The sequence below is a fragment of the Euleptes europaea genome, chromosome 14 (assembly GCF_029931775.1).
Source record: "Euleptes europaea isolate rEulEur1 chromosome 14, rEulEur1.hap1, whole genome shotgun sequence".
Classification (NCBI taxonomy): Eukaryota; Metazoa; Chordata; class Lepidosauria; order Squamata; family Sphaerodactylidae; genus Euleptes; species Euleptes europaea.
Genome location: NC_079325.1, coordinates 37,783,718 through 37,810,148, shown reverse-complemented (window position 1 = coordinate 37,810,148; position 26,431 = coordinate 37,783,718). Strand labels below are relative to the sequence as shown.

Below are 26,431 nucleotides of genomic sequence, written 5' to 3'. Positions count from 1 at the left end.
AGGTTGGAAACCACTGGTGTAGATTGTAATGTAAATGGGTTAGGATTGTTATTATTTTTTTGAATTTTTTTTATTGGATTTTATCAGAAAGAAAGAGGGGGGAAGGCAAATACTTTAGATATGCCATTAAAGGTTTAATATGATTATGATTAGGCAAATACTTTGATACATTACATGGGTAGTGCCTGCAGCAAGCCACCATTAACATCTCTAAAAGACTGTCAGACCGACATCTTAATCATATTAAAAAAAGAGCTTATTAGTGAATTAAAATTTCTTTCTTTATACCTCTAACTGACCCAATTATTATACTAAAAAATCTTATGAGGTTACAGATCTCTATTCAAATTATACATAAAAACAGTGATATATGCCAAACATTTATATTTTCTTTGATCCATTCTAGATCTACTCTTGTCTCATAGTTGCTAGTATAGACTATTCTAGCAAGATGCAACATATCTGTCATAAAAGGACTGCCATTTTTGCTTGTGATCATCATCTTTCTTTGAAGCAAATTAGTTAACTTCGCCATGGACTCAAATTCGTGCAATTTTGTAATCCATTCTCTCATAGTTAGGATTATTGAGCAAGTGGCATTATTTCAGGTTACTGAATTACTGTTTTAGAGGCTTTTGTTAGTTGGGTTGCCACTTTTTGATAGGTAAACATTATATGTAGCTAGGGTTGCCAGGTCCCTCTCTCTCCACCAATGGGAGGTTTTTGGGGCGGAGCCTGAAAAGAGAGGGGTTTTGGGAGGGACTTCAATGCCGTAGAGTCCAATGGCCAAAGCAGTGATTTTCTCCAGGTGAACTGATCTCTATCGGCTGGAGATCAGTTGAAATAACAGATCTCTAGCTAGTACCTGGAGTTTGGCAACCCTATATGTAGCCCTTGTCATGGCATATCAAGGCTGGACTGGTTTGAGTTTCTGCCTGCCTTAGAGTTAGGTTGGCATGAGCCTCACTTTCATTCTCCTGGCCGTAACAGAAAAATAAATACATGGAAGAAACTACACAAGAACGTAGAAGGCATTATTGGTCAAACTGTAATATAAGACCCCAAACTATTTCTACTGAGTAAAACTCCAGATAACATCGACAAGGACCAACAGGATATATTAAAATATTTAATTACAGCTGCAAGAGTAGTTTTAGCATCTTTATGGAAAACAAACAGAATACCAAAAATTGAAACCTGGATTGATAAAGCTTACGAATACATACCAATGGCACAATTAACTGAAACATTACAAAATACTCAAAAACAAAATAGAGACAAATGGAAATCTTTCTATGAATATATTAAAACAAAAAAACAACAATTAAACTCTTATGAGCTACAGCAGGATTAAATTGGAGATCAAATCCATTCTGCTAATAAGTTAATGTATTACTATATTCTACAAGCGGGTAGTACTAGGCATATCAATGTTGAACAATATTTATGTAATGTTTTTTTCCCCTTTTTCCCTTCTGTACCCCTATTTATTATTGAAAATCAATAAAAATATTTATGTAAATAAATAAATAAATACAAAATACAATTATTATTATTGTTTTTTAAGTCCACACGCATGAAAAAGTAACAGAGGATGTGACTCTCTGCACTCCGGCCTTAAAAGGAAACGTGGGAACGTTTGTGACTCAGGTTTGCCGGGAACGAAGGCGCGCGCCAAAGCCAACCGCCGCTTTGGCCACGCCCTTCAGCTCTTCGATGGGCGGGGCTAGAATGGGTGGAGTTCGAGGAAGGAGGGGAAGAAAATCCAGCCGTTCCACGTTCCCGTCGGCATACGCTATGAGCCTCCGTTCTTTGAAGTCAGGGCGCAAGGAAACGGGGCGGGGCTTCCCCGGCGGAGGAACTTGTGCGAGAGGGAAAAGGGCGGGATGTAGCCAAGCGCTTCCGGTCTGCAGTGAGGGCGGACGTGGGTTGCCGGTGAGTGGGGTCCCCTCGCGGGAGCGGGGAGGATCACGTGGCGGGGAAGGAAACGGGAAAGGGGTTTCCTTCCCTAGAACGCGGGGAGAGGGGAGGAAATAACTGCCAGACTTCTCTTCGTCCCCCCCATATAGTCTACAATGGAATAACCTGTCTATTCCATACATGGAGGAATTTGCATGTGAGTAGGCTTACGTAAGTACTAGAGCGCGGCTGGATCACGTCTGTGTCGTTCAGTGTCCTATTTCGTTAGAGGGCAGCTCGAGGTCTCCAGGAAGCCCTTATGCTGGGCATGAACGCAACTTTCTCTTATATTTGCAATTCAGCAAACGGTGTTCCAAGGTGCCTTGCACGGAGGTTTCGTTTTGTGCCTCAGAGACCTCTTCTCCATGAATTTGGCTAAAGCCCTCTAAACTAGCAGCCGTTGTTTCTGCAGAATTTTTGCATATGTTTAAGGCCTTCATTCTAAATGTACTTTGGGGGGGGGGGGAAGTGCTGTGAATCCTGGCAGGTTGCTTCTGAGTGAAGGTGCATCGGGTGGCATAGTAAACGTCAATGAGCTGTTAAAAATGCTGAACTCGGAATTTTGCTGAGGTAATTGGTGCATTTGTAAGCATTTACTCTTATAAAATTAGAATATATGCCTAGGATTTAGTAGTTCGTTTTTGTGTCTTTGCCTCAGTGTGTGCACACATGTTCATGGCTATATATACAAATTAGAGAAAATGTCATAATGAGATTACCATATATTATATGTACATCCAAGTTCTGTTTTCAAAATTCAAGGAATATATAGTGCATGTATTGGTGTGCACAGCGGTATTTCTTGGAGTGTTATCAATTTGTGTTGCGCTTTTTGAGCACACATGAAGGCTTGTTGACCATTTCACCTCAAAAATTGTCTTTATTCCCTTTTTTCAAGTGGAGACTGAGGTAGGGAGAGAATATCACTAAACGTTGAAATATGCTACTGCTAGTAATACGGTTAGCTCAAAAGACGGATACCTTTTCTTATTTTAAAAGGATAGTTTTGATTGTATAGTTCTCCTTCAGCTCCCCCCCCCCATTTTGTCTGACTGTGAGTCAATAGTGTTGGAAACCTTCAATAGAGATTCCTGCCTTCCAGTCTAGGGATGCTTTTAGAAATGACTCTTTTAATCATGCCTGGTGACAATGACTACTTTTTGTTTTTCCTTTCCACAAGAAGGAATGTGAAGGATGGTAGCTATGATACTGGAAATTCCCAAATGTTCTAAGGGAACAAATGTGAGTTGACCAAAGGGTAATCTGGACTAGATCAAATAAATAGATTTTTTTGTAGGTTTGAGTGATCTCAAAGTCAGTCCCTCATGACTCAGTCTTGCTTCACATCCTTGCAGAATTATCTAGAAGTGGAAAGGGATTTGGGTTGGGCAATACAGAAATTCACCTTCACCTTTTAACTTTGTCTACTGTGTGTATCACTACCACCTTTCAATATTCTGTTTGTGTTTTCTGATTTCTTGTGACTGTTTTAAATGGTAACCAATGGTTTTGGATATTGGAGCTATATCAATCACAGTATGGCATATTGGTTAGAGTGTGGGTGTGGGTTCTGGGAGACCTTGCTTTAACTTCCCACTCTACTATGGTAGCTCGCTGGGTGACTTAGGGCCAGTCACTATCAGCCTAACCTACCCTGCAGTGTCGTCGTGAGGATAGAATGGAGGAGAGGAGAATGATGTTAGCCTCTTTGGGTCTCCATCAGAGAAAAAAACATGTAGAGCTGGAAAAATCTTGCACGCTGGGTTACTCAGGCACCTAGAAATCTGTGGGTTGTCTATTTTGCTAGCGTGGTGTAGTGGTTAAGAGCGGTGGTTTGGAGCAGTGGAGTCTGATCTGGAGAACCGGTTTTGATTCCCCATTCCTCCACATGAGTGGCGGAGGCTAATTTGGTGAACTGGGTTGGTTTCCCTACTCCTATATATGAAGCCAGCTGGGTGACCTTGGTCTAGTCACAGCTCTCTTAGAGCTCTCTCAGCCCCACCTACCTCACAGGGTATCTGTTGTGGGGAGGGGAAGGGAAGGTGATGGTAAGCCGATTTGATTCTGCCTTAAGTGGTAGAGAAAGTCGGCATACGAACATATGACAATGCCTTGCATGAGTTCAGTACTGATGTCTCTGACTAGCAGTGGCTTGGCTGGGTCTCAGGGTCTTTCCTAACCGTTGCTACCTAAGATCTTTTAACTGGTATAACATACTTCAAGGAGGTACCAGCAGTCAGTAACGTTGTCATGGGAAAGGGCAGGGCCTTGTGGGGTTTTGCTCTAGACAAGAAGTCCCTCCCAAGCAGCCCCCAGCCCCACACAGCCTCTTCTTCCTCCTGCAGCCCTTGAGCTGGCAAGGGCCTTAACTTATTGCCACCACTCTGGTTCCAGGGCTTGACTGTGGAGGGCCCAAAGCACCATCCTTGACCCCTAGGCAACTTCCTCTTCCATGCCCTGTTGTATGGCTGAACACAAGGTGTGAGGGAACAATAAAGGACTGGTTTATTAAACAAATATGATGACATAATAAAGTAAGAGAACACACATAAAAATAGAGCCAGGTGTACACAAGGTACCCATGAGGCAAAACTTGCAGAGAAAAGAATCTTAAGTATATCACCATATGCAGTTATTTATTGGAGCGCCTGTAAGATTCCAGACACTGTACATGCAGCAAGATGGTCATGAAGGGATAAACAGGCGATCTTTGCATTAGCTGGGCTATACTAAATTACAAAAGAAAAGTAGAAGATAAAGAAGGAGCTTTGACGGTCTGTTTGACATCCTTTCTTGTCAGACTCTGGCACAGGTGTAGCATGTTTTTTGGGGATGAAGCGCCAGCAGTTTGTGAAGCAGGAGGTGAAGGGCGGGGCTAGGCTGGGTTGCCTGGTCCTGTGTTATGAGTCATGTTGGGCTAGGGAGTATTAGAGAATGGCTTGTTGCCAGGTTTTTGACCAAGTTCTGTTTAGCTTGTAAGAGCTGATGCAATCCTAGTCAGGAGGAGGATCCAGTCTGTGACTTTCACTGGGCCTGGGAAACTGCTTCAGCTCTAAAGGCCATATCAGCAGAGCACAATCCCCTAATTAGGTTTTCCCTAACTTGCATTGTTTTAAATACCATCTGCAGGAGAGAGGAGGTGGGGCATGAACAAACTTCCCAAAATGTTTGCGCTCTCTGGGACAATGGAGAATAGTACAGAAATGGATTAGTAATATTGAGGTTGTTAAATGTCTTTTACATTGTCTTAAATGTGTAAGGAAGCTGTTGCTGACTAAAGGCAGGGGCAGACTGGGACATTAAAATGGCTAGGAGCAAGCCTATGGATAGCATGGACCAGTAAAAAGACAAATATATGGGTTCTAAATCAGATCAAGAGAGCCCCGTGGCACAGTGGTAAGCTGCAGAACTGCAGTCAGAAGCTCTGCTCACTACCTGAGTTTGATCCTGATGGAAGTCGGTTTCAGGTAGCCTGCCCAAGGTTGACTCAGCCTTCCATCCTTCCAAGGTCGATAAAATGAGTACCCAGCTTGCTGGGGATAAAGTGTAAATGACTGGGGAAGGCAATGGCAAACCACCCTGTAAACATAGTCTGCCTAGTAAATGTTGGGATGTGATGTCACCGCATGGGTCAGTAATGACCTGGTGCTTGCACAGGAGACTACCTTTACCTTTTACTTTTAGATCAGATCAAGTCTGAATTCTCCCTAGAAGCTAAAATTGCTAAGCTAAAGCTATCATACTTTGGTCACACCATGAGAAGACAGGACTCAATGGGAAAGACGATAATGTTAGGAAAAGTTGAGGGCAATAAGAAAAGAGGAAGACCTACCATGAGATGACTTGACTCAAAAAAGGAAGCCATGGCCTTCAGTTTGCAAGTCCCGAGCGAGGCTGTTAATGGTAGGATGTTTTGGAGGTCATTAATTCATTGGGTTGCCCTAAGTCGGAAGCCATTTGACGGCATACACATACACACATGATGAGTAATCAAAACTGAGCATCCACCGCAAGAGCCCCTCAGCTCATACCTGGACAGCAGTGCTGATTGAGGATTTGGCTCACCAGCTGCTGCCTCCTGCACTGCTGCCAACATGCAGCAGAATGAGAGGAGGCAACTGGTGAGCTGACACCAGCTACTGTTGCAACCAAAGGGTTTTTGAGCGAAGTAGCTCCTGCAGCCAGATAACAGCTGCGGGGAACTCACTTATTAACACATGTGCATGCACAGAGGTGATAGAGAGTGCGCAGAAGCGGTGGAAGGCTAGATAAAAAAAATAAACTTCCCTGTCCTTAAGCTTGTGAGATTCCAGCTGCTGCTGTAACTTGTGACTTTCCAGCTGTGTTTTTGAGAGATCCTCGAGGCCTGTAATGGCAGACAAATTTTCTTGCAAGGCAGCTTGGCCACTATTATGGCCATTTTTGAGAAGCCGCCCCAGTTGCACTGGATTCGATTGGGGTGATCTAGGAGACAGTCCATGTTGGACTAAAAAGCCTGGCACCCAAGAACGTGCCCTCGCAGAGTCTTCTGCAGTGCTTCTCATTAAACATTTATTTATTTATTTTGTGATTTATAACCCGCCCTCCCTGCCCAAAGCTGGCTCAGAGCGGGTAACATCATATAAAAACATCACTACACCAACAATAAGAATCTAAATTAAAACATTAAAATCCCGATTAAAGCACAAAATTACAAAGTTTCAAATGGCACCTAACCATACTCGCATTGCTGGTTGTTTGCATCGGGTTACCCCTCCGTTGACTTCAACAATATAATAGGAAGGAGGGGCAATAGGGGGGCCAGCAGATGATATTTGCGGCTATCCTCAGCCATAGGCCTTGTGGAATAGCTCTGTTTGCAGAGCTATTTGATGTCACCAGACAGAGCATTCCAGCCGCACACTTACACACACACACACGGTACCACTCAGTATGCTGCTTATTTGAGCTACTATATGGAGCTAATCGAGACTGATGGCTAAAAGACCAAGCTGTGAACCAGGAAATCCCCAGCTCAGATACTACCTCTGTGATGAATTCAGCGTGTCATCATAGGTGAGCTCTGCTATGTATCACTTCATTCCCATCCCACTTCTAGATTATGGAGGCAATAGTTTTAAGCCATCCTTAAAAGATGGCTGTAAGGAAAATATGGCCATAAGGAAAAGCTTTGGCAAGTGGCTTTCACCACTGAGCCTTGTGGAACAGCCATGATGACCACTGCAGAATGCCAGTTGACATCTTGATCTTTTTGTTATCTTGCTTCCCCAAATGCACCATCAGGTGTGGGTGCAACTCTTCCAGGTCCCAAATGCAGTAGAGCGTGCATGAATGCTTATAATTGTAGGAATAGCCTTCCTTAAGTGAATCTTAAAGTGTTTCTCTTTCTTCCAGTGTTTTGAAGCCCACTCGGATGTTCTGGTTCACATGGCAGCAGCAAACCTGACTCCCCCCAGCTCTCTGGAAGTAAATAAGCTGGGGTTTCCAAAGGAGATCCTTGGGACTGAGTTGGAGGGGAAGTACCTGTGTACGGAGTGTAGGAATATTTTAAGGCGGCCATTCCAAGCCCAGTGTGGACACCGGTACTGTTCCTCTTGCCTGAGAACAATCATAAGGTAATTGTAGCTTTGCTCTGTGTAAGATTAAGGCTTAGTTAATGCACACGGTGGCTGAGGAAGTAAACTTGTTCTGAACTATCTGCTTTAGATTGCAGCTGGCAGCTCATTAGACTGACCCTGTATGGAAAGGCAAGAGGCAATGCAGCTGCAACAGGTGCGCAAAAAGTGGCTACCTTGCCTACATAGTGTAGTGGTTAAGAGCGGTGGTTTGGAGCGGTGGACTCTGATCTGGAGAACCAGGTTCAATTCCCCACTCCTCCATATGAGCGGCGGAGGCTAATCTGGTGAACTGGATTTGTTTCCCCACTCCTACACACAGGGCCAGCTGGGTGACCTTGGGCAAGTCACAGCTCTCTCGGCCCCACCTACCTCACAGGGTGTCTGTTGTGGGGAGGGGAAGGGAAGGAGATTTTAAGCCGGTTCGAGTCTCCTTTAAGTGGTAGAGAAAGTTGGCATATAAAAACCAACTCTTCTTCTTCTATACATACTCATATTGGTCATCCTGTGGCCTGCTGGTGGCCTAGAAGTAGAGAAGCAGTCCTCTTTTATCCAGGGAGAGAGAATTGGTCTCCCACAGTCAGTTCTGTCTTGCCGAAGGTGAACTGCTAACTAGCTGTCTTCAAGCACAATAACTCCAGCTGTGCCAGAGACTGTTGAAGAATGAAGGCTTTACAATTTGTGCTGCGTGGTAGTCACAACATATGTTTCTGAACCTCTGCCAGAAGCTTAATCTGGACCCTCAGAGCTGTGATGGCAAAGCCTGGCAGTGTCCATTGTGAACTTTGCTCCATAGTTGATTTTTGAGGTTCATCTTGACCTACTGTAGGTTTCATTGCTTCTGACTGCTTTGCTTTCTCTGTCAGCTCTGGGCCCCAGAAGTGTGCAGCCTGCATTCAAGAAGGAATATATGAGGAAGGCATTTCTATCTTGGAAACTAGTTCGGTAAGACAGTAATTGTGAAGACACTGGAAGGAGTTTCCCCTTTTTTCTGTGGAGCAATAATAATGTAACTGATGATGGAGCACTTTTCCATAGTGGTTGAAGCACATATCATGGGTTATGAGGGGCAGTCTTTGCAACCATCCAGCTAGGTAGTCTGGTGCCATTCGGGGGATGGGAACAGAGCTGAGGATGCTAGAATGGAAGCTAGCTTGGTTTTGAACTGGATCTTCATAGACCATACACTTTGGTCTTACACTGAAAGCTGATATAGCACAGGGCCTAAGAGAAGGGACTGTGATCCAGGAGGTTCACACATGTGGTAGCCTTATGTAAGCCCCTCACTCTCATCTCCCCCTGCCCCCACAATATTGGAATAAGAGGTCTGTACTATCATATAGGATGATTATAATATGTGTGGAGTGCTTTGAACTCTGAAAGTGCTATATAAATGCTAAATATTACACAAACTCTTAACATGATCAGAGACTGCTGGCTACTGGGATTTGCCTGAATTACTGGCCTCTATTTCTTGCCGGCCGTTCCTCTGATCTTGTTTCCCCACAGTTCAAAACCTTTTGGGGGGGGGGCAGGTTCTGAACCTGGGATCTAAGGGATGGAGATGAACACAACTGGTTTTGGGAGAGGTGCAAATGCTCAGAGAATGGATTATTGTAGTGGTTCAGCTAAAAAAGGGTTTAGCCAAGTACTGCCTTGTAACCCTGACCAAAAGAAAGAATGGAAACAGAGTATCCTCAAGCCTACAGGCCAGAGTGAATCTGGCAGTTAACCAGGACCCCATAAAAACTTGAAAAGCAAGCCTGCTCACTGGTTTGAGCAACACTGCTGTTCTCCATGCAATAGACCAGCATAGTTTCCACTTTGGTTCTCTTCCCTCCCACCCTCCCAAAGCTTGACAGTGTTGTACTGAAATGTGTGGAATGTCCGGTGGAAGGGAATAGTTTTGAGAAGTATTCCTCTCCCCTCCCGGCAGATTTTTTAAATGCTTTCCTCGTGGTGCTTAAAATTCATTTTCTCTCTTTATATATAAATATACATTTTTTTTGTTCCCCTTTGAGGCTTTCCCAGATAATGCAGCCCGACGGGAGGTGGAGAGTCTTCCGGCAATCTGCATCAACGAGGGCTGTGTGTGGAAAGGGACGATTAAAGAATACGAGGTAAAGATCAGAGCAAGACTTGGTTGTTGCTTTCTGTTTCCTGGCAATTGTTGGTGCTTTGTGGCAAAGTGCCAGGAATTGGGTTCAGACTACTGGGCAAGGTTCAGCCCTGTCAGTCTGAGTGCTGGAGCCATTTGGCCAGGGTTGTGCCTTAGCTGAAATTGGGCATGAACATATAAAACACACAAGTTTGTAGCCCACATTTTGGAGAGAACTGGCTGTAATCTCTTAACCCCCCCCTCCTGAGATAAGAGAAATTATGCAAAACAGAAGGCATTGTGCACATGTTTGATTTTTATAATCCATTCAGGTCTCCCAATATAGTTCTTGCTGCAAAATTTGGGTCATCTGAAACAATTCTGATTTTTTTTGCTTCTGTAGCTCAGTGTCCATGTGGTCCCTTGATTTAACTTGCTGCCCTAATCATAACTGTTGGAAGAATTATTGCTTACAGCAAACGTTGCATGTATTTTTGTACGGTTTCCACTTTTTGTGGCGTGCTTGCCTGCATTCTCCTGTCTTCTTTGGAATGTTGCCTTTTGTACATTGAGGGGGCTCTCTCTTTGACTCCGTGGCTCAGTACGTGCCTTGCGCACTCGTTTTACAGCCACTTGGGAGAGCTGCTTCCAGTCAGGGCGGATGGTGTGCTGCTGGTGGCCCAAGACAGAGAACTCGGTACTTTCCTTTGGGGAGAGGCTGGAGTTCATGCTGAAGGTGGTGTAATGGGCATATTTGCATGGGTCTAGTTTGCCCTGTTCTTGCTTAAAGTAGGGGTGTTGACTTTTCCGCAGAAAGGTGTGTGCCTGCAAAGAGAAGGAAACATTCTTTCCCCCACCTCACCCTGCTGTGCTTCTTACTCACATGCATACCTTTATGTGTTAAACAACAACAACAATGAACACTCGCTGCCCCTCCCCCATTTTATATATGAATGGGGAAGAAGAGTGTGGTGTAGCGGTTACCATGTCGGATGGAAATCTGTGTACAGATCCCCACTTGGGCCTAAAACTGAGTGCCTGGCCCAACTTGTCTCATGGGATTGTTATGAGGATCAAATGGGAGAAGGAGGAACCACGTGCAGGGCCCTGAGATCCTTGGTGGAAGAGGTGGATAAACATGCGGTGAGCGGATGAGTGAATACATGTGGCTGCCCTATTGGATCTAGTTTCTGCCTCAGCGGTAGAGTGCATCATTTGCATGTAGGAATGTCCAGGGTCAGTCCCCGGCCTTCCACTGCAGGGAAGAAGAAGAGTTGTTTTTTATATGCCGACTTTATCATTTAAGGAAGAATCAAACCGGCTTACAATCACCTTCCCCTCCCCACGACAGACACCCTGTGAGGTAGGTGGGGCTGAGAGAGCTCTAAGAGAGCTGTAACTTGCCCAAGGTCACCCAGCTGGCTTCATGTGTAGGAGTGGGGAAACCAATCCTGTTCACCAGATTAGCCTCCGCTGCTCACGTGGAGGAGTGGGGAATCAAACCCGGTTCTCCAGATCAGACTCCACCGCTCTTAACCACTACACCACGCCAGCTCTCAGGGAAAGCGAAGGCCATGGTGAGCTGGTAGTGTTGTGTTTAGAGGGGCTTGATGGGCCCTTTCTCAGACAGTTTCTTTTCGTAGCTAAGAGACAGCAGGTCACCGTCCCTGAGAATGGTCGGTCAAGGCAAATCAGTTGGCTCCTGTGGAGTGGCTCGCAGTGCCAATTCCCCCACCCTGCTCTGTTGGGAGGACTTGGGACCAAGAGGGAAAGCTTGGGGTCCGTGCGGCCAGAATGCTGTCAAAGGACTAAATGGTGTGCTTTGCTGGAGCTTGACCTGTGGACGGTGCGTGTTTGGTGCTGTGTTTCGGTTCATCTCCAGCTGAGTTGTGTTGTGCCAGCAGCGCGTTGTGTAACTGGGCGCCAGCACTTCCAGCTTGGAAAGTCCCTGGCGGAGCCTTTCTCAGCCGGGGCCTCCTGGAAAGTCCCTAAAAGTTTGCTCGCTATTCACTTCAAGAGAGCAGAGAGCACTTTGCTGTGGCCTCGGCACCGGCAATTGGAGGCGGCGCTTGTTCTCCTTTCATGTAACCCGATATTGGTGGGAGGTGAAGGGAAACAGCCCCTCAGAGGCGAGCTTGGCTGCTTCTGCAGGCTTAAGTTTTGCTTTCTGTTCAAAGGAAAGCAAGGTCGGCAAGGACTGTGTTTTAAAAACAGTGCTGAGACCTCACTGCATTTTTTGAAACATCAGAAGGCTCCCTTGTCACCATAGGAACCATTGGAATGCATCCTTAAGTTTGATTGTCGGATCATTGAGCGATTGTACGCTTTAGGGGTTTTCCTGCTGAGCTCTTGGTTTACATTTGAGTTTGGAAATAATTACTGTTTTCCGGCCTGCCTAAAATCCAAGTAGCAGAATGTATCCTATGCCTTAAATACAACACATGTGGCTCTACCAGCAGTTGACAGAGGCAGAGCTTTGTGTATTCTGTGCTGCAGTGGTTGACCAGAGCATTTCTTACTCCTCGGGGAGGCTGTTGAAAGCTTGAAAACAAGTGAACAGAACACGGTCATTTCTCACAGACTAGGCAGGACAATCCAGGAAATGGGTCTCTGTAGCTGTTTGGATCCCTGCATCTTCTTCCCCTCCTTTACCAGTCTATCAAAAGCAGAATAATGCTTTTTGGGCTAGGAGGAAGACCAGTAAGGAGAGGGCTGTAGCTCAGTGGTAGAGCACCTGCATTTCATTCCTTGCCATCTCCAGTGAGAGGATGCTAGGAAGCAGGCATTTCTCTGCCTGTAGAGCTGCTGCCACTCAGAATAGACAAGACTAAGGGCTAAACTAGATGTTACCTTTCAATCTAGCTGGCTCTAGGTTCCCCCCCGCCCCCGAACTGACTTGCTTTCTCCATGGTCAGACAGCATTGTGGAGAACTAATTTTTCAAGTATTGCAGGGGCCCAGTTTGGATTGGGACCTGCATGGGTGGCTTCAGCATAAGAAGAAGAGTTGGGTTTTATACGCCGACTTTCTCTACCACTTAAGGGAGAATTAGATCAGCTTACAATCGCCTTCCCTTCCCCTCCCCACAACAGACGCCCTGTGAGGTAAGTGGGGCTGAGAGAGCTGTAGGTCACCCAGCTGGCTTCATGTGAAGGAGTGGGGAAACCAATCCAGTTCACCAGATTAGCGTCTGCTCATGTGGAGGTGTGGGGAATCAAACCCGGTTCTCCCGATTAGAGTCCACCGCTCCAAACCACTGCTCTTAACCACTACACCACACTGGATCTTTCCTGACCTGAAATGGCTTGAAGGGGGGTTGGGGGCTATACAGGCACCAGACCCGACTCATTAAAAAAAGGGCAACATCTTTTTTGAGCCTAAGCTAGGTAGATCTATTGTCTGACCAGTACAAGAAAAGTTCATAGCAGCGTGTGATTGAAATCCCGTCCTCGTTGCTTCTCTAAGGGGGAAAAATGCTCAACTCTCTCATACTGGCAGCAGGTGACAGAGGGTGGTTATATGTTTGCATGGGGTGTATTGCTGTTGTAGTTTGGTACCGTAGTAAGATTCAAGCCCAAGTCAGCCTTAGTTTTGGGGCGTCACCAAGTAGCACTCCTGCATGCTTTCTCTGGTTTAGACAGATAAAATCAGCAACGTGGGAGGTGAGTTTTGGCAGGTTTCAGAACAGATATGGAACGTGTAGGTGGGAGCTGGAAAGCCCCAGCCAGTGAAGTCTCTTCTTTCCCACATCCCCTCTGCTGGTCCCCATGCTTTACTGCAAGAAAATTTCATAGGGGCAAATTTAGAACTGCACCGGGTTTGACCACCTGCCTCAGTGGGAATGGCATGTCACAAACCAGGGAGCTCGTCCTTTTAGAGGGGAGGGGTTATGCCTCAGTATTAGGGTTAGGCTTCAGTCCCTGGTGACTTCAGTTAAAGGATCTCGGATGTTAGTGTTCTGATTTTGCAGAGGCTGTTTAAGTTAAATCAGTTGCCTATCTTCTTGGAGGGCTCTGTGGGAGGGGGACCCCCGTAAATGTGGTACCTCCAGCTTCCCAGAGGTTAGCCAGGTCTGTGCTGCTTGCCATCTTTGACATCTTGCTTCTTCAGCCAGGATTCTGGGGTTTTTGTTGTCATCCCTTCTCTGCTCCTCCTTCCAAATAAGGCCTAGTTCACGCATATAGGGGATTGCGGTGGTAGAATGGACAAGCACCACTTTAGACCACAGGCCTGAACTGTGGTCCCCACTGTTCAAGGCTGGCACTGTAAGCAAAAGGACAGGGTGGAACCTTCCACCCTGCTCTTCTAGTGGATGGAGTTCATACGGGGACCGTAAAGCTTGGAAGTGGTGCAGTGCATTCTGCTGTGTCCTGCATGTGTGAATCAGGCCTCAGGTGTAGAGTATGAAGCAGTCCACACAACCGTTGGTTCCCCCCTTCCCCAGTTGGCCCATGCAGGCCTGTGCTGTCGTTTATGGCATCCTGGCAGCATGCAAAGGAGCCAAATTCATGTGGGGCGTTGGAAAGCGGCACCGCCTGTGGGCACTTCTTCCTTCAGTCTAATCAATCTAATAAATCTAAGATCAATCTAATTGAACACATGAAGCTGCCTTATACTGAATCAGACCATCGGTCCATCAAAGGCAGTATTGTTTACTCAGGCAGTGGCTCTCCAGGGTCTCCAGCAGAGGTCTTTCACATCACCTACTTGCCTAGTCCCTTTAACTGGAGATGCCGGGGATTGAACCTGGGACCTTCTGCATGAGCCATGGCCCTTCCCCTCCTTGTTGCAGACAGCCAGGCAAACAGCAGCTTGCGTGCCTGACATCAGTCCGTTTCTTTTGTCTAGCTGTACTGAAGTGTGCTGCTCATTTTACCACAGAGCTGTCATGAAGGGAGCTGCCCGTTCATGCTGGTCACCTGCCCGGCATGTAAGGGCATGGTCAGGCTGAATGGAAAGGAGCGCCATTCCGAGCGGGAGTGCCCCGAGAGAAGCCTCAACTGTAAATACTGCAAAGTCCTTTTCTACTTCCCCAATATTAAGGTATGCATGAGAGCTGCTTTCTAACTCACTCCCCCCCGCAAGTCCAGTGTTCAGGTGATTCTGCTCAAATCTAACCCTCTGTGGGGGTCATGGGAATGTGTCTTGTTCGAGGTGTTGTAGAGAGAAGCCGTGGGAGGGGGGAACTGACAGTGTCACGATAGTGTTGAGCGAGTAGTGGGGAGACCCAGGTTCAAACAGCCACTCAGCTACAAAGCTCACCAGGTGATTTTGAGCTGGTCACGCTATCTCATCCTTACTTAATCCCTCAGGATTGCTGTAAGGATAAAAAGGAGGCTGGGAGAACAGCATGCAGGGCTCTGACCTGAGCTCCATAGAGGAAAATTGGGATAAAAATGTAATAGAGCTGAATTCAGCTTGTGAGCTCCACAAGTTCTGCAGTTTACTTGTGTTCTTCCAGCAGTGGTCTCTCTCTCAAACACACCCTTCCCCGCCGAAGAGGTGATTGCTAGTCCCCAGGGATCCAGAAATTTAGGCTTGGCTTAATAGTTGGCTTTCATGTTTGATTTCTGCTGGCCTGTGTTCTCTTGGAGACCTCTGGTCTGCAATCAAAGATGTGTTGTCTCTCCCCTTAGCTGTTTACTTATGCCCCAGTCGCTGCTGTGAACTCACCCCAGGGTATGTGTGCTTGCACAATCCTAGTTTTTGTTCCATAGTGTTAATGTCTCAGTGATACAGTGGGGCAAGATACATCTGTGGTGGGAAGGCATGGGCATTTTGTCTGCACTCAGAAACTTCAGTGTGGGACCATTAACCCCTGCAGCATGGAACAGGTAGACAGGTTTTGATCCTGTCACTATCTACTTTCCCCCATAGGTGTGAATGGGGGGCAATACTTACCCTTGAGGACCCTGTTAGTCTGGGCATCATCCTTCCCTTCAACTATATTCCCAGGTACAACCTGCTAACACTCAGCCAATAAATGCATAGACCTACCCTGGGTTCTTTGGCTTGCTCATGCTAGAGTGTGATGAAATATTGGAAGAGTTGTACCACAGCATGGAAGGGCAGCTTTTTATTTATTTTTGTCTCATTCCCAAAGCTGAATTTAATTTTATTGTCTTCTGTCATTCTGTAAATCAGGGATGGCTAGTACAAAAGTACAGAAATGGGTAACATGCCTTAAAAAAATAGGCGAGGTACTGCTTTTCAGAGCAGAGTGACCATATATGGGCTCATACTGGGAGAGGTGGTCCTTTAGGTGGTGAAGGGTTCTCAAGGTCAGCACCATGAATTAGATCCAGAAGAACTTGGCAACGAATGAAGAAATTGCAAAATGGGAGTAATATGCTCCCAATGGCTGGCCCCTAATAGTGTGGACTGCTCCATTTTATACTACCTGAAGTTTCGGAGACATTTTCAGGGCCCTGTTTTAGTAATTGAGCTGCCAGAAATGTAGAGTGGAATCCAGCAGGCAGTGAAATTTCCCTTGCCTTGATTGAGAACATTTGGGATTTCGAATGCTAAAGCTAATTTATTCCATTCAATCTAAGCACAGCATTTTCTAGTTCGTGTTTGTGGCTGTCTCGCTGTTTTATGCACGCTTTCCAAGATGCATCTGTTGCTCTACAGTAGTATGTTTCAGGATTTTAATTTGCAGCTTTTCTGTTTGCCAACTGAATTTCCAATGATGAGTCAGGGAGCTACCTGCAAGTGAATAAGGATGCATTGATAATGGAATATAAAAGAGATGAGTCCCAACCAGTAGTATCATTGGCCAGGCACAAAAGCATCAAGCTTTTCTTCCCACTTTGGATTTTTCATTTGAGGAGGACTCCTGTGTCCTATTGCTGTACAACTGTTGCATGTCTGCTGAAGCTTTGATCGGTACCAATTAGTTGTTTACTAAGTCCTATAGTAATAGAAATTATATTAATATGTGTGTTATGTGTGTCGCTTCCAACATATAGCAACCCTACTACTTAATGACCTCCAGAACATCCTGGTTCATTAACATTCTTGCTCAGGACTTGCAAACTGAATGCTGTGGCTTCCTTTATTGAGTCAGTCCATCTCATGTTCTTCTTTTTCTACTGTCTTCCACTTTCCCTCGTGTTATTGCATTTCCCAGTAAGTCTTCTCATGATGTGACCAAAGTATGATAACCTCCGTTCAGTCATTTAGCCTCTAGGGAGAGTTCAGGCTTGATTTAATCTAGGACCCACTTATTTATTTATTTGGCAATCCATGGTACCTGTAAAACTCCTCACCACATTTTAAATGAAATTATGTTAATCCAAATACTAAGAACTGTTAATAATAAATCCATAACATCCATAAATATCAATACAAGCGCTTATATTTATGGATGCTCTGCATTTATTATTGACAAGAGTTCTTAGCATCTGTGTTTCAAGTATCCAGTGTATTGCATGAATATTTTTTTCAGAAATTGTTACACTAGCCTTGTAAGGTGGGCCACTAATTATTCTTATCCTGCAGATATGGAGGTGGGGGACAAGCTGCAGTGAGACTAGCGGATTGCTGTGGCTGCTCTGAGTTGCATTTGGGTGCAAGTCCTTTTCTGAACTAGTGACTTGCATTTCCCTTTCTCCCCTCCTGTGCTAGGAAGCTGTTGTAGACATTGCTGGTGCTTGACGTGGTGGTGGGGAGGAAAGTGGGGGAGTTTGGGTAATCCTAAATAGACAAAGGGAAAGGCTTTTCAGGGCTCAGAAGACATCCAGACTGGGGTACAAGGAAACCTGCTTTTGAAATGGCAGCTTGTGGAGCAGACCTGTGTGGCATGTGAATCAGCAAATCTGAACGTGGTCTTCCCAGGGTGGGGGCAATGAGCCTGTTGCCCCAATGTGCATACAGAAGCAGGAGCTGTTGAGCATCTAGCAGGGCACCTTGTGTGTGATAGGACTGCATGCTCTGTAGGCATGATTTTGAGGGTAGTTGCTTTCCCCTCTTCCTAAATGAAGCATCTCTGAACTTAGAGATGGAGAGATTTCTAAAGAAAATGGGGGATGTCAAACTGCTGTCCTGTTTCAGTAAAAGTAACTGTGCAAACCCACTCCCCAGGGCTGTCATTTGCATTTCTCAGTGGTGTGTGGAGCACAGAGTTCCCTGGGGGATAGGGTGACCTGGCGGAGGTCTTGAGATGGTCAGCCAAGGGGGTGTGACCCGGTGGTCAGGCGTTTGCCTATGGGAGGTCACTGATTTGGTCCTTGGCATCTTCCCCAGAGAGCAGCTGCAGGTCCTGTAAGCAGTACAGACCAGGATGGACTAAATGAGTTGACTTGGTGCAAGGCAGCCTGCGTAGATAGCAAAACCAGGTCCTGGTTGGGCACAAGTATAAAAGAGGCAGTTGAAATACTTGCTTTTTTGAAGTTTTTGTCCTTGCTCTACAAGTGCTCTTTTGGCAGAAAAACAAAACAAAAAAACTTGAATCACTGATGTGAGTGGCTTCTTAAAATCTACCTTGGACCTTCTGTGTCAGCTGAATCCCCATGAATGAATTGAGAGACGTTCAGCCTGACTTTCAAAAATATGCCCCAAGCATAATTGTATTTATAAAGGCTTGAGAACTGCCCTGCTGAACAAATGAAAGGTCAATCCAGCTGTGCTTCCAACAGCAGCCAGACAAATCTGTCACATTTTTATCTTTGCTGCTTTGAGGAGCAAGCAAACTGAGTGTGAAGGTCACCTCCTGTTGCTTTTCCTCTGCTTGTTGAATTCTGCAATACGCTGCCTGAGAACATGGAGGCTCTGCTTTAGAACTCAAGAGCTCTGCTGAAGCAGGCCAGCCTGATGCCTCCTGGAAGCCCACAGGCAGGGCAGGAAGGCGACAGCCTCTTCCTTGCTGTTGCTCGCTCAGCACCTGGTGTTCAGAAGTATCTGCTCCTTGTATATTCATTCTACTAGTGTGAGTGAATCGCTGTTAAATAGTTTAAAATAATCGTGTATGTTCTTTCCTCACTAAAGGCCCATGACGAGGTGTGCCCAAAATTTCCTCTCACCTGTGATGGCTGTGGGAAGAAGAAGATCCCAAGAGAAAAGGTGAGTGGTGTTTGGCATTTTCAACCCTTGCACATTGGGGGTTGTAGCAGCCTCAGTAACCCAGACCAGTCTGATCGTGTCAGAGCTGGGAAGCTAAGCAGGTTTGCTACTTGGATGGGAGACCACCAATGAAGACTGAGGATGCTATGCACAGGAAGGTAGTGGCAAACCACCTCTGCTAATCTCTTGCCTTGAAAACCCCATGAGGTGGGAACTTCGTGGGGTTGCCATAAGCTGGTTGAGACTTGACGGTACACCTTTGTGTTGGGGGCTGAAAAGAGTTATTTGTGAGAGGATCCAAAGGAGTACATCTGAGCTTCCACCTATACATGTACCATAAGTATAGCTGACATTGTGTAGTGGCCCAAGGATGTAATGTGAGCCAGAAGTCATGGGTTCAGATGTCGCTTCTACAATGAATTCACCAGATAGCTTTAGGCAAGCCACATCTCTGCTTATTCGTCTCCCTGCATATCTATGAGATATGGGAATGATCATGCAGGCACACCTTACAGGGTTGTTGTAGGGATTTCTGCAACAAGTGTTTGTGGAGGTCTTTGCAATGCGCTGCACACAGGCTTAATATTTATTCTTAGATCAGTAGTGACAATGGGCATCGTAGTGTAAATTCCCTGCTTCTGCAGTGTTGCTCCTCTGCTAGTTAGTAGCTCCGCACTTTTTGTAGCAGGCACCATAGATGGGTAATCCCCCCTCTATGATGAGGATTTCCCCCTGTAAAGATCTCAAGTTGTTGAGAGTGCCTTCTTAACACTGTTGATGCCTCAAGCTTGAACAGAGAGGGTGTGCAGAGAGGATAAGTGTTTTGTTTGATCTGGTGCGATACATTGGCAAAGAGAATCTGTTGAGCTACTGATGTCTTGGATCTCAAATTTCTGTCATAAATTCCCTAGCAATTGACACGTTAATAATGTAGATTGTGTGTGCATGTATACATGTATACACACATACACAATAAGAACTTGCTAGATTACCTTAGGCAATTGGACACATTCTCTGCCTCAGCCCTATGTCTGCAATAAGTGGGAAATAATTCTTGCCTACCTTGCAGGGTTGTTGTGAGGATAAAACACGTTCAAGGGCTTTAGTGCACCAAAAGTAGTGTGTGTGTGTGTGTGTGTTGATACCTACTCCCCTTCCTTCCTTTGCAGTTTCAAGACCACATCAAAACTTGTAGCAAATGCAAAGCTGCTTGCAGATTCCAGACTGTTGGCTGTACTGAGGTGGTAAGCACCTGGCCTGTTCTAGCTGTATGTGAACACCGGGGGGGGCGGGGGATGGAAGGGAGGGTTGAACACCTCTCCAAGAGGGTTGAAGACTGGAAGAGGTGCCCTGTAGGCCATGCCAAAAGCCGATCTTAGCCTGATAGGCACCCAGAGGACCTTTGTGAGAAAGAGGGCAGCAGAGCACAGTGATGATAGCCATCGCCTGTCTCATTTGCCCTCAGCTCTTGGTACTTGGAGATAGACTGCGTCTGAACAGGAAGGCTTCATTTAGCTATCGGAATTTTTCTCTGTCCTCAAATGCTTGCCATCTGTCGGTTGTCTCCTAAGCCAGGGGTGGGGAACCTTTTTCCTGCCAAGGGCCATTTGCACATTTATAACATCATTTGGGGGCCATACCAGGTGTAGATCTCCGAGTGGGGGGGAGAGAGGCTAGGGTTGCCAGGTCTCCGGCCACCACTTGGAGGTTGGCAACCCCAGGGGAGGCCATGCAGAGAAAGCCTGGAGGGCTCCCCCGGACCCCCCCTCCCAGGCTGGAGGGCAGCCAGTGGTGGGCTTGAGAAAATGAGGTGCCAGGGGGGCGCAGCCCGCAGTCGATCAGCAAGGGAGGAAAGGAAGGAAGGAAAACAGAGAAAGAGGAAAAGGGAGAGAGGGAGAAAAAATGAAAAGGGGGAGAAAGAAAAGGGCAGAGGGAGACAGACAAAGAAAGAGAGGGAGAGAGAAAAGCCTTTCCCCCCCACACACACACACCTGCCGGCCCCACGCAACCGGGCCCCAGGCTCCATGACCTCCCCCAGAGTCCACAAAAGGCCCCCCGAAGCCCAATCAGCTCCTGCGCGCATGCTCTGCCGCCGGGAGCCGCGGGCCTCTTTCCCACCTCTCCCTCTCGCTGCTCAACAGCCGACAGGCAGTGAGAGGGGCTTACAGTGTGCCCCGGCATTCCTGCATGCTGCCGCAATAGGGGGCAGCCTTGGGGGAAGGGTCCCTCCCCCTCCTCTCACCGACCAACAGCAGTCGGCGAGAGGAGGTCCAAAGGGCGCTGCAGCACCCCTGCAAGCTGCGGCCCCAGGAACACCCTCGGAGAGGGCCGTCTTGCGCCGTGCCTCCGCAGCAGGGCCCCGGAGCTCCCGAGGGCCACAAAAATGTCCTCGGGGGCCTGAGGTTCCCCATCCCTGTCCTAAGCAAACTGCCCCCATATCCTTACTTTTAAATGTTGGTTCATAAGGAAGACGATCAGCACCCCTTAACACCTTGTTCCTTTACCTGTTGTTGCTGCTGTGTGTGTTGCTCACTTAAATTAAGTCAAGCTCTCTGCCATCTCTTGGTATTTCCATCTCTGATAGAGGAGTGACAAGGTTTTTGTTTCTGTCCTGTGCAGATGGAAAACGAGAAGCTCCCTGATCATGAGAGCAAGCACCTGGGGGAGCATCTCTACATGCTGCTGAGTTTTGTGCTGAGTCTTGGGGCTGAATCCAGCAAGCTGCAGTCCCTGCCAGGCCTCCCGACAGCTGAGGGCCGCTCCACTCTGTTGGGGGGCAACCCCCTGGTCTCAGAGTCAGAGATTTCCAGCTCTTTAGAACTGTTACGGAAATGCGAAGCTCTGGAAACGAAGACTGTCACCTTTGAGAATATCGTCTGTGTGCTGAACCGGGAGGTGGAAAGGGTGTCTCTCACAGCTGAAGCATACAGCCAGCAGCATCAGCTGGACCAGGAGAAGATAGAGGCGCTCAGCAGCAAGGTCAGAATTTGGTTTCCTGACAGTCTGCTCCATAGTGCCTCTCTGCCCCCTTGCGGCGTTTGCTTGGGGCGATGGCAGAACCCAACAGGCGTTCTAGGCTCTACATGGAACACAGAAATGACACTGAGCCAGGCTTGCTTGGAAGGTGTCAGGCAGCCAAGCCTGGGATGAAAGCTAGGAGTTGGGGATGAAAAAGTTGGTGGGGATGGAGTATAAACAGGAGTGTTCCTATGCAGCAAGAACCTCTGCTGGTATGTTCTTCAGGGAATGTTAAGATCTTCAAATACTAATTTACTGTTGGTCCCGTCCCAAAGTGTCCAGCTGGCCTCAACTCAGCTGGGCTTTTTTTTTGCCCTGGTGGAATAGTCTCTCCAATGAGACCAGGGTCCTGTGGGACCTTATGGAGTTCTGCAGGGCCTGCAAGACAGAGCTATTCTGCCAGGCTTATGGTTGAGGCCAGCTATGGTTTTCTTTATTAATGCTGGCCTCCCTACCCCACTCCACCTTGCCTGGAAGGCTTCCACTCCATCAGCAGGTAGTTCATATAAGATGCTGGCTCTGCATCTTATGTGAACTACCTGTAGGGCCTACTGTGGCCTTATGTCACAAGCCAAGCACCACTGGGAATAGTTGATTTTATCATTTTCTTATGCGGCTGTTTTAATCAATTGGTTTTATAAGTCTACGATGTATTATTGTATATTTACTATTATGTGACATGCCCTGATCCTGGCATTTGCTGGGGAGGGCGGGCTATGTATCTAATAAAAAACAAAACCTGTAGAACATGGTATCATGTGCTGGATTCAGTAATCGGAGCATCCCTATTTTCACTTTCTTTTAAAAGAAAAGAAAAGCAAGTTTCTAGTCATGATAATGAGGAGGATGTAGGCAGTGCCTGCCAAAATTCTTGGAGCCTTTGGAGTTGCTGAATAAGCTCTCCCGAAGGTTGGACAGAAGGGCAGCAGGGCTTCAGTGCCCTGTTTGGGCATGTTGTCCTTCCTTTGGAATAGAAGAAACAGAATAAAGTGTGCTTTGTTTTGTATTGTGTACACAGGGAGGCTGAATAGATTTCAGTTGGGCTGGTTCATGGAACTCTATCTCGGGAGGGGGTGAAGGAGGCAGCTTGGCTGATGGTGGAGAGAGGAGTGTTACCAAGCTGACTCGCGTCTTGCATGGGTTGTTTTCTCTTCTGTGGCCCAGGTTCGGCAGCTAGAGAGGAGCATTGCCCTGAAGGACTTGGCCCTAGCTGAGATGGCCCGCACAATTCAGGAGATGGAAGCGTCCTCCTACGATGGCATCTTCATCTGGAAGATCGGTGACTTTGCAAGGAAGCGCCAGGAGGCGATAAGTGGCCGCTCGCCAGCCATCTTTTCTCCAGGTTGTCCGCAGAAACTGCCTCTCAGACTTCCGGGGGTGGGTGGGGCAGGGGGTGTGTGTGTTTCTGCATACAACTCCATGAGATGTTGGCAATGATTTGGCACTGCTGACTTGTAGAATGCTGTAGTGGCTGAGGGGTGGAGGTCTAGGACGTCTGGTGAAGGAAGAGGGAGCGTGAGAGTATCCCTCTCTGGCTATGGGAAGCCTCTCCCAGGCTGCCTCATATTGTCTTCCCCCTGAGGACTAGCAGCTGAAAAAGTTGGGATTGTTCCTGCCCAATCTTGGAAACCCCCCCCCCCCAAAAAAAAACATGGCGTTTTGTAAAACTCTGAAACCCAGTGCTTCAAAGGAACATGGTGGTGGGTGCTCAGCCTTTGTGCTCTGTTAGGCCACAGTGAACACATGAACGCATGAAGCTGCCTTATACTGAATCAGACCATCGGTCCATCAAAGTCAGTATTGTCTACTCAGACTGGCAGCGGCTCTCCAGGGTCTCAGGCAGGGGTCTTTCACATCAACAGCTTGCCTAGTCCCTTTAACTGGAGATGCTGGGGATTGAACCTGGGACCTTCTGCATGCCAAGCAGATGCTCTACCACTGAGCCATAGCCCCTCCCCAGCAGTGGTTGGCAGCCGTGCGAAACAAGATGCTGGACTAGATGGACCACTGGTCTGATCCAGCAGGATCTTTTGTTGTTATTATTATGCCCCCTTCTGTTAACTGTTTTTGTTAACTTGTTCTGCTTTTGCCAGGCTAGGGGTGTACAATTTCTTACCCATATGCTGCAGCATTGGCACCCTCTCTTATGAGACTGTGCAAGCAGCTGGCTTCCCCCATACTCACTGTGTGTCAGTGGGAAGGGGGTACCCTTGTTCCCCAGTGCAGCCCCTTTCCTTACTACTTAGGCACGTCTTTTCTGCTGATTGAACAGACAAGAAGCTTCCCTGTACTGTGGTAGACCGTTGGCTGATATTGTCTATGCTGACTGGCAGTGGCTCTGCAGGTTTTTTTGTTTTTGTTTTTCACTCCACCCACTCTCTGATCCCTTTAAAAATTGGAGATTGGTTCTAGGACTTTCTGCCTGCAAAGCAAAAGCTCTGCTGCTGAGCCACAACCTGTCCCTTTAGCTTTTGTGTGCTCGGAGATGGAGGCCTTCTGCAAACAAAGCAGGGCCTCTGTTTTCATCCTCTCCAGGTAAAGGTTTGTAGGTTGCAGGGACCTGGAAAGGACCTTTCCATGCCTGCGGCCCTGGAGAGCAGCTTCCGCACAGTCCTAGGCGAGAGGGACCGATGGCTTGACCTCGCTGCAGGCAACTTGATAAGTGTGTAAACTAGTCTGTACGTTAAGGTTTTAAAAGTACAGGGAGAGAGGGCCTCTTACAGAGTGGCTGAGCTCTTGCTTTGCAGGACACCCCGGGTTTAGTTTCTGACGTCTCCAGTTAAAGGGTCTTGGGAGCAGGGGCCGGGGAAGACCTTTCTCTGCCCGAGATCCTGGAGAGCTGCTGCTAGTCAGCAAGTGAAATACTGAGCTAGGTGGGCCAGTGGTTTTGGCTTGGTATACAGCAGCTTCATGAGGGAAGCCAACCGAGATGGTGGTGATGGTACCGCTGAATGCATCGCTTCCCCACCCCCCACCAGCATTGCCTCTGCTTTCTTGCTGCGCTTGGCTCGCCTTAATGGTTTTTCCTATGTTGTTTTTCTTCCCTGCCAGCATTCTATACAAACAAATACGGCTACAAAATGTGCCTGCGCATTTACCTCAACGGGGATGGCACGGGGCGTGGTACCCACTTGTCCCTCTTCTTCGTGGTGATGAAAGGACCCAACGACGCCCTCTTGCGGTGGCCTTTCAACCAGAAGGTAAGTTTTGGGGAGGGGAAGAAATGCAGAGCGCATGCCGCACTCTGGGTGGCTTCGGATAGTGAGCACACGGAGCGGAGAGAATGAACTGGGAAGCCCCAGGCTCAAATCACGTCTGGGAAATGTACTTACTCGGTGATCTGGTGCAAACAAATTGCCTCTCCGTCCGTTTCCCGCCCCAATATAAAAGACTAGAAACTTGCTTTCTTTTTTTAAGAAAAAGGAAGCACAGTGTTTTGGGGCTGGTGAATTATGCGCCTGGCATCAAATTACGTAGGTTTCCTAGGTGCTTAGAATAGCCCTAGACATTAGGATGGTTTGCTGTGAACTGAAATTCCACATTATTCCCCACCCCAGGGGAGGGGCTGTGGCTCAGTGGTAGAGCATCTGCTTGGCATGCAGAAGGTCCCAGGTTCAATCCCCAGCATTTCCAGTTAAAAGAACTAGGCAAGTAGGGGATGTGAAAGACCTCTGCCTGAGACGCTGGAGAGTCGCTGCCGGTCTGAGTAGACAATACTGACTTTGATGTCCCAAGGGTCTGATTCAATACAAGGCAGCTTCATGTGTTCATGCAGTTTCTGTGCCTCCCTGCAGGTCACCCTGATGCTGTTGGATCAGAATAACCGGGAGCACGTGATCGACGCCTTCCGCCCGGATGTGTCATCCTCGTCTTTCCAGCGGCCCGTCAGCGACATGAACATTGCTAGTGGCTGCCCACTCTTCTGCCCCCTTACCAAGATGGAGGCCAAGCACTCTTACGTCCGTGATGACACCATCTTTATTAAAGCCATTGTAGACCTTACGGGCCTTTGACACACCTTCTTTCCCCACCTGGATCTAGGAGTATAGAGCTGTTCCCCAGGCGGGGCTGCAGTCCTCTGAATAACCCTCCTCCATGGGCAGCTGTGAGGAGGGGAGGCTAGGTGCCACCCCTGGAAAAAGGACCTATTCCATTTGGTGAGGAACGCACTGGAAACTTTTGGACTTGGAAATGCCAATCATTTATAGTGACCTGTGTCCTTGAGGGGGCAGTGCCCACCAACCCACCCTCAAGGAGAGATCCGAAAGCTGTGCACTTAGTAACACGAAAAAATCGCTCGTGTCTTTTTTTTTTTTTTAAATGAATGAATCCTGCAATTTTCTGATCTTGGGAAGGCTGGAGAGGGATGGGTACAGTTAAGGCCCATGTGACAACCTGGGGCATCTGCCAGAAGCATGCTCGCCAGGAGTGGGGTTTGGCCCGAGCCATGTAGGCTGGGCAGGCTGTGTTGCGCATATGGGAGATGACGCTCAGAAGCATGTGGAGAGAACAGGAAGGTGTCCCCTGCAAGGGCCCTGCAGTGGCTGGTGAAGGAGGACTTCCCAGCCAGCCGACAGGTAGGCTTTGGGGAAATAGTGGACCTTAAAAGAAATAGTTGCTGGAGTGGATCCTGACTGCTGGTAGCTCTCCAGGCTGGGGGTGGGGGGAGGAGCTGAATC

The 26,431-nt window shown here is 47.4% G+C and overlaps 1 protein-coding gene across 1 annotated transcript; it reads left to right on the top strand.

The window, feature by feature from the left end:
• The first annotated feature begins 1,920 nt into the window (after positions 1-1,920).
• TRAF2 (TNF receptor associated factor 2) lies at positions 1,921-25,773 on the top strand. Its single transcript, XM_056860472.1, has 11 exons — positions 1,921-1,935; positions 7,354-7,574; positions 8,441-8,519; positions 9,596-9,694; positions 14,553-14,714; positions 18,660-18,734; positions 19,904-19,978; positions 21,354-21,713; positions 22,917-23,094; positions 24,804-24,952; positions 25,547-25,773. Exons 2-11 carry the CDS (start codon positions 7,387-7,389, stop codon positions 25,763-25,765), a joined length of 1,584 nt encoding a protein of 527 aa, XP_056716450.1. The 5' UTR covers positions 1,921-1,935; positions 7,354-7,386; the 3' UTR covers positions 25,766-25,773.
• The last annotated feature ends 658 nt before the right edge of the window (positions 25,774-26,431 follow it).

Coding starts and splice junctions, on each gene's coding strand:
- TRAF2 (XM_056860472.1), top strand. CDS start 7,387: ATGGCAGCAGCAAACCTGACTCCCCCCAGCTCTCTGGAAGTAAATAAG. Junction 9,695..14,552: donor GGACGATTAAAGAATACGAG/GTAAAGATCAGA, acceptor ATTTTACCACAG/AGCTGTCATGAAGGGAGCTG. Junction 21,714..22,916: donor TAGAGGCGCTCAGCAGCAAG/GTCAGAATTTGG, acceptor TCTGTGGCCCAG/GTTCGGCAGCTAGAGAGGAG.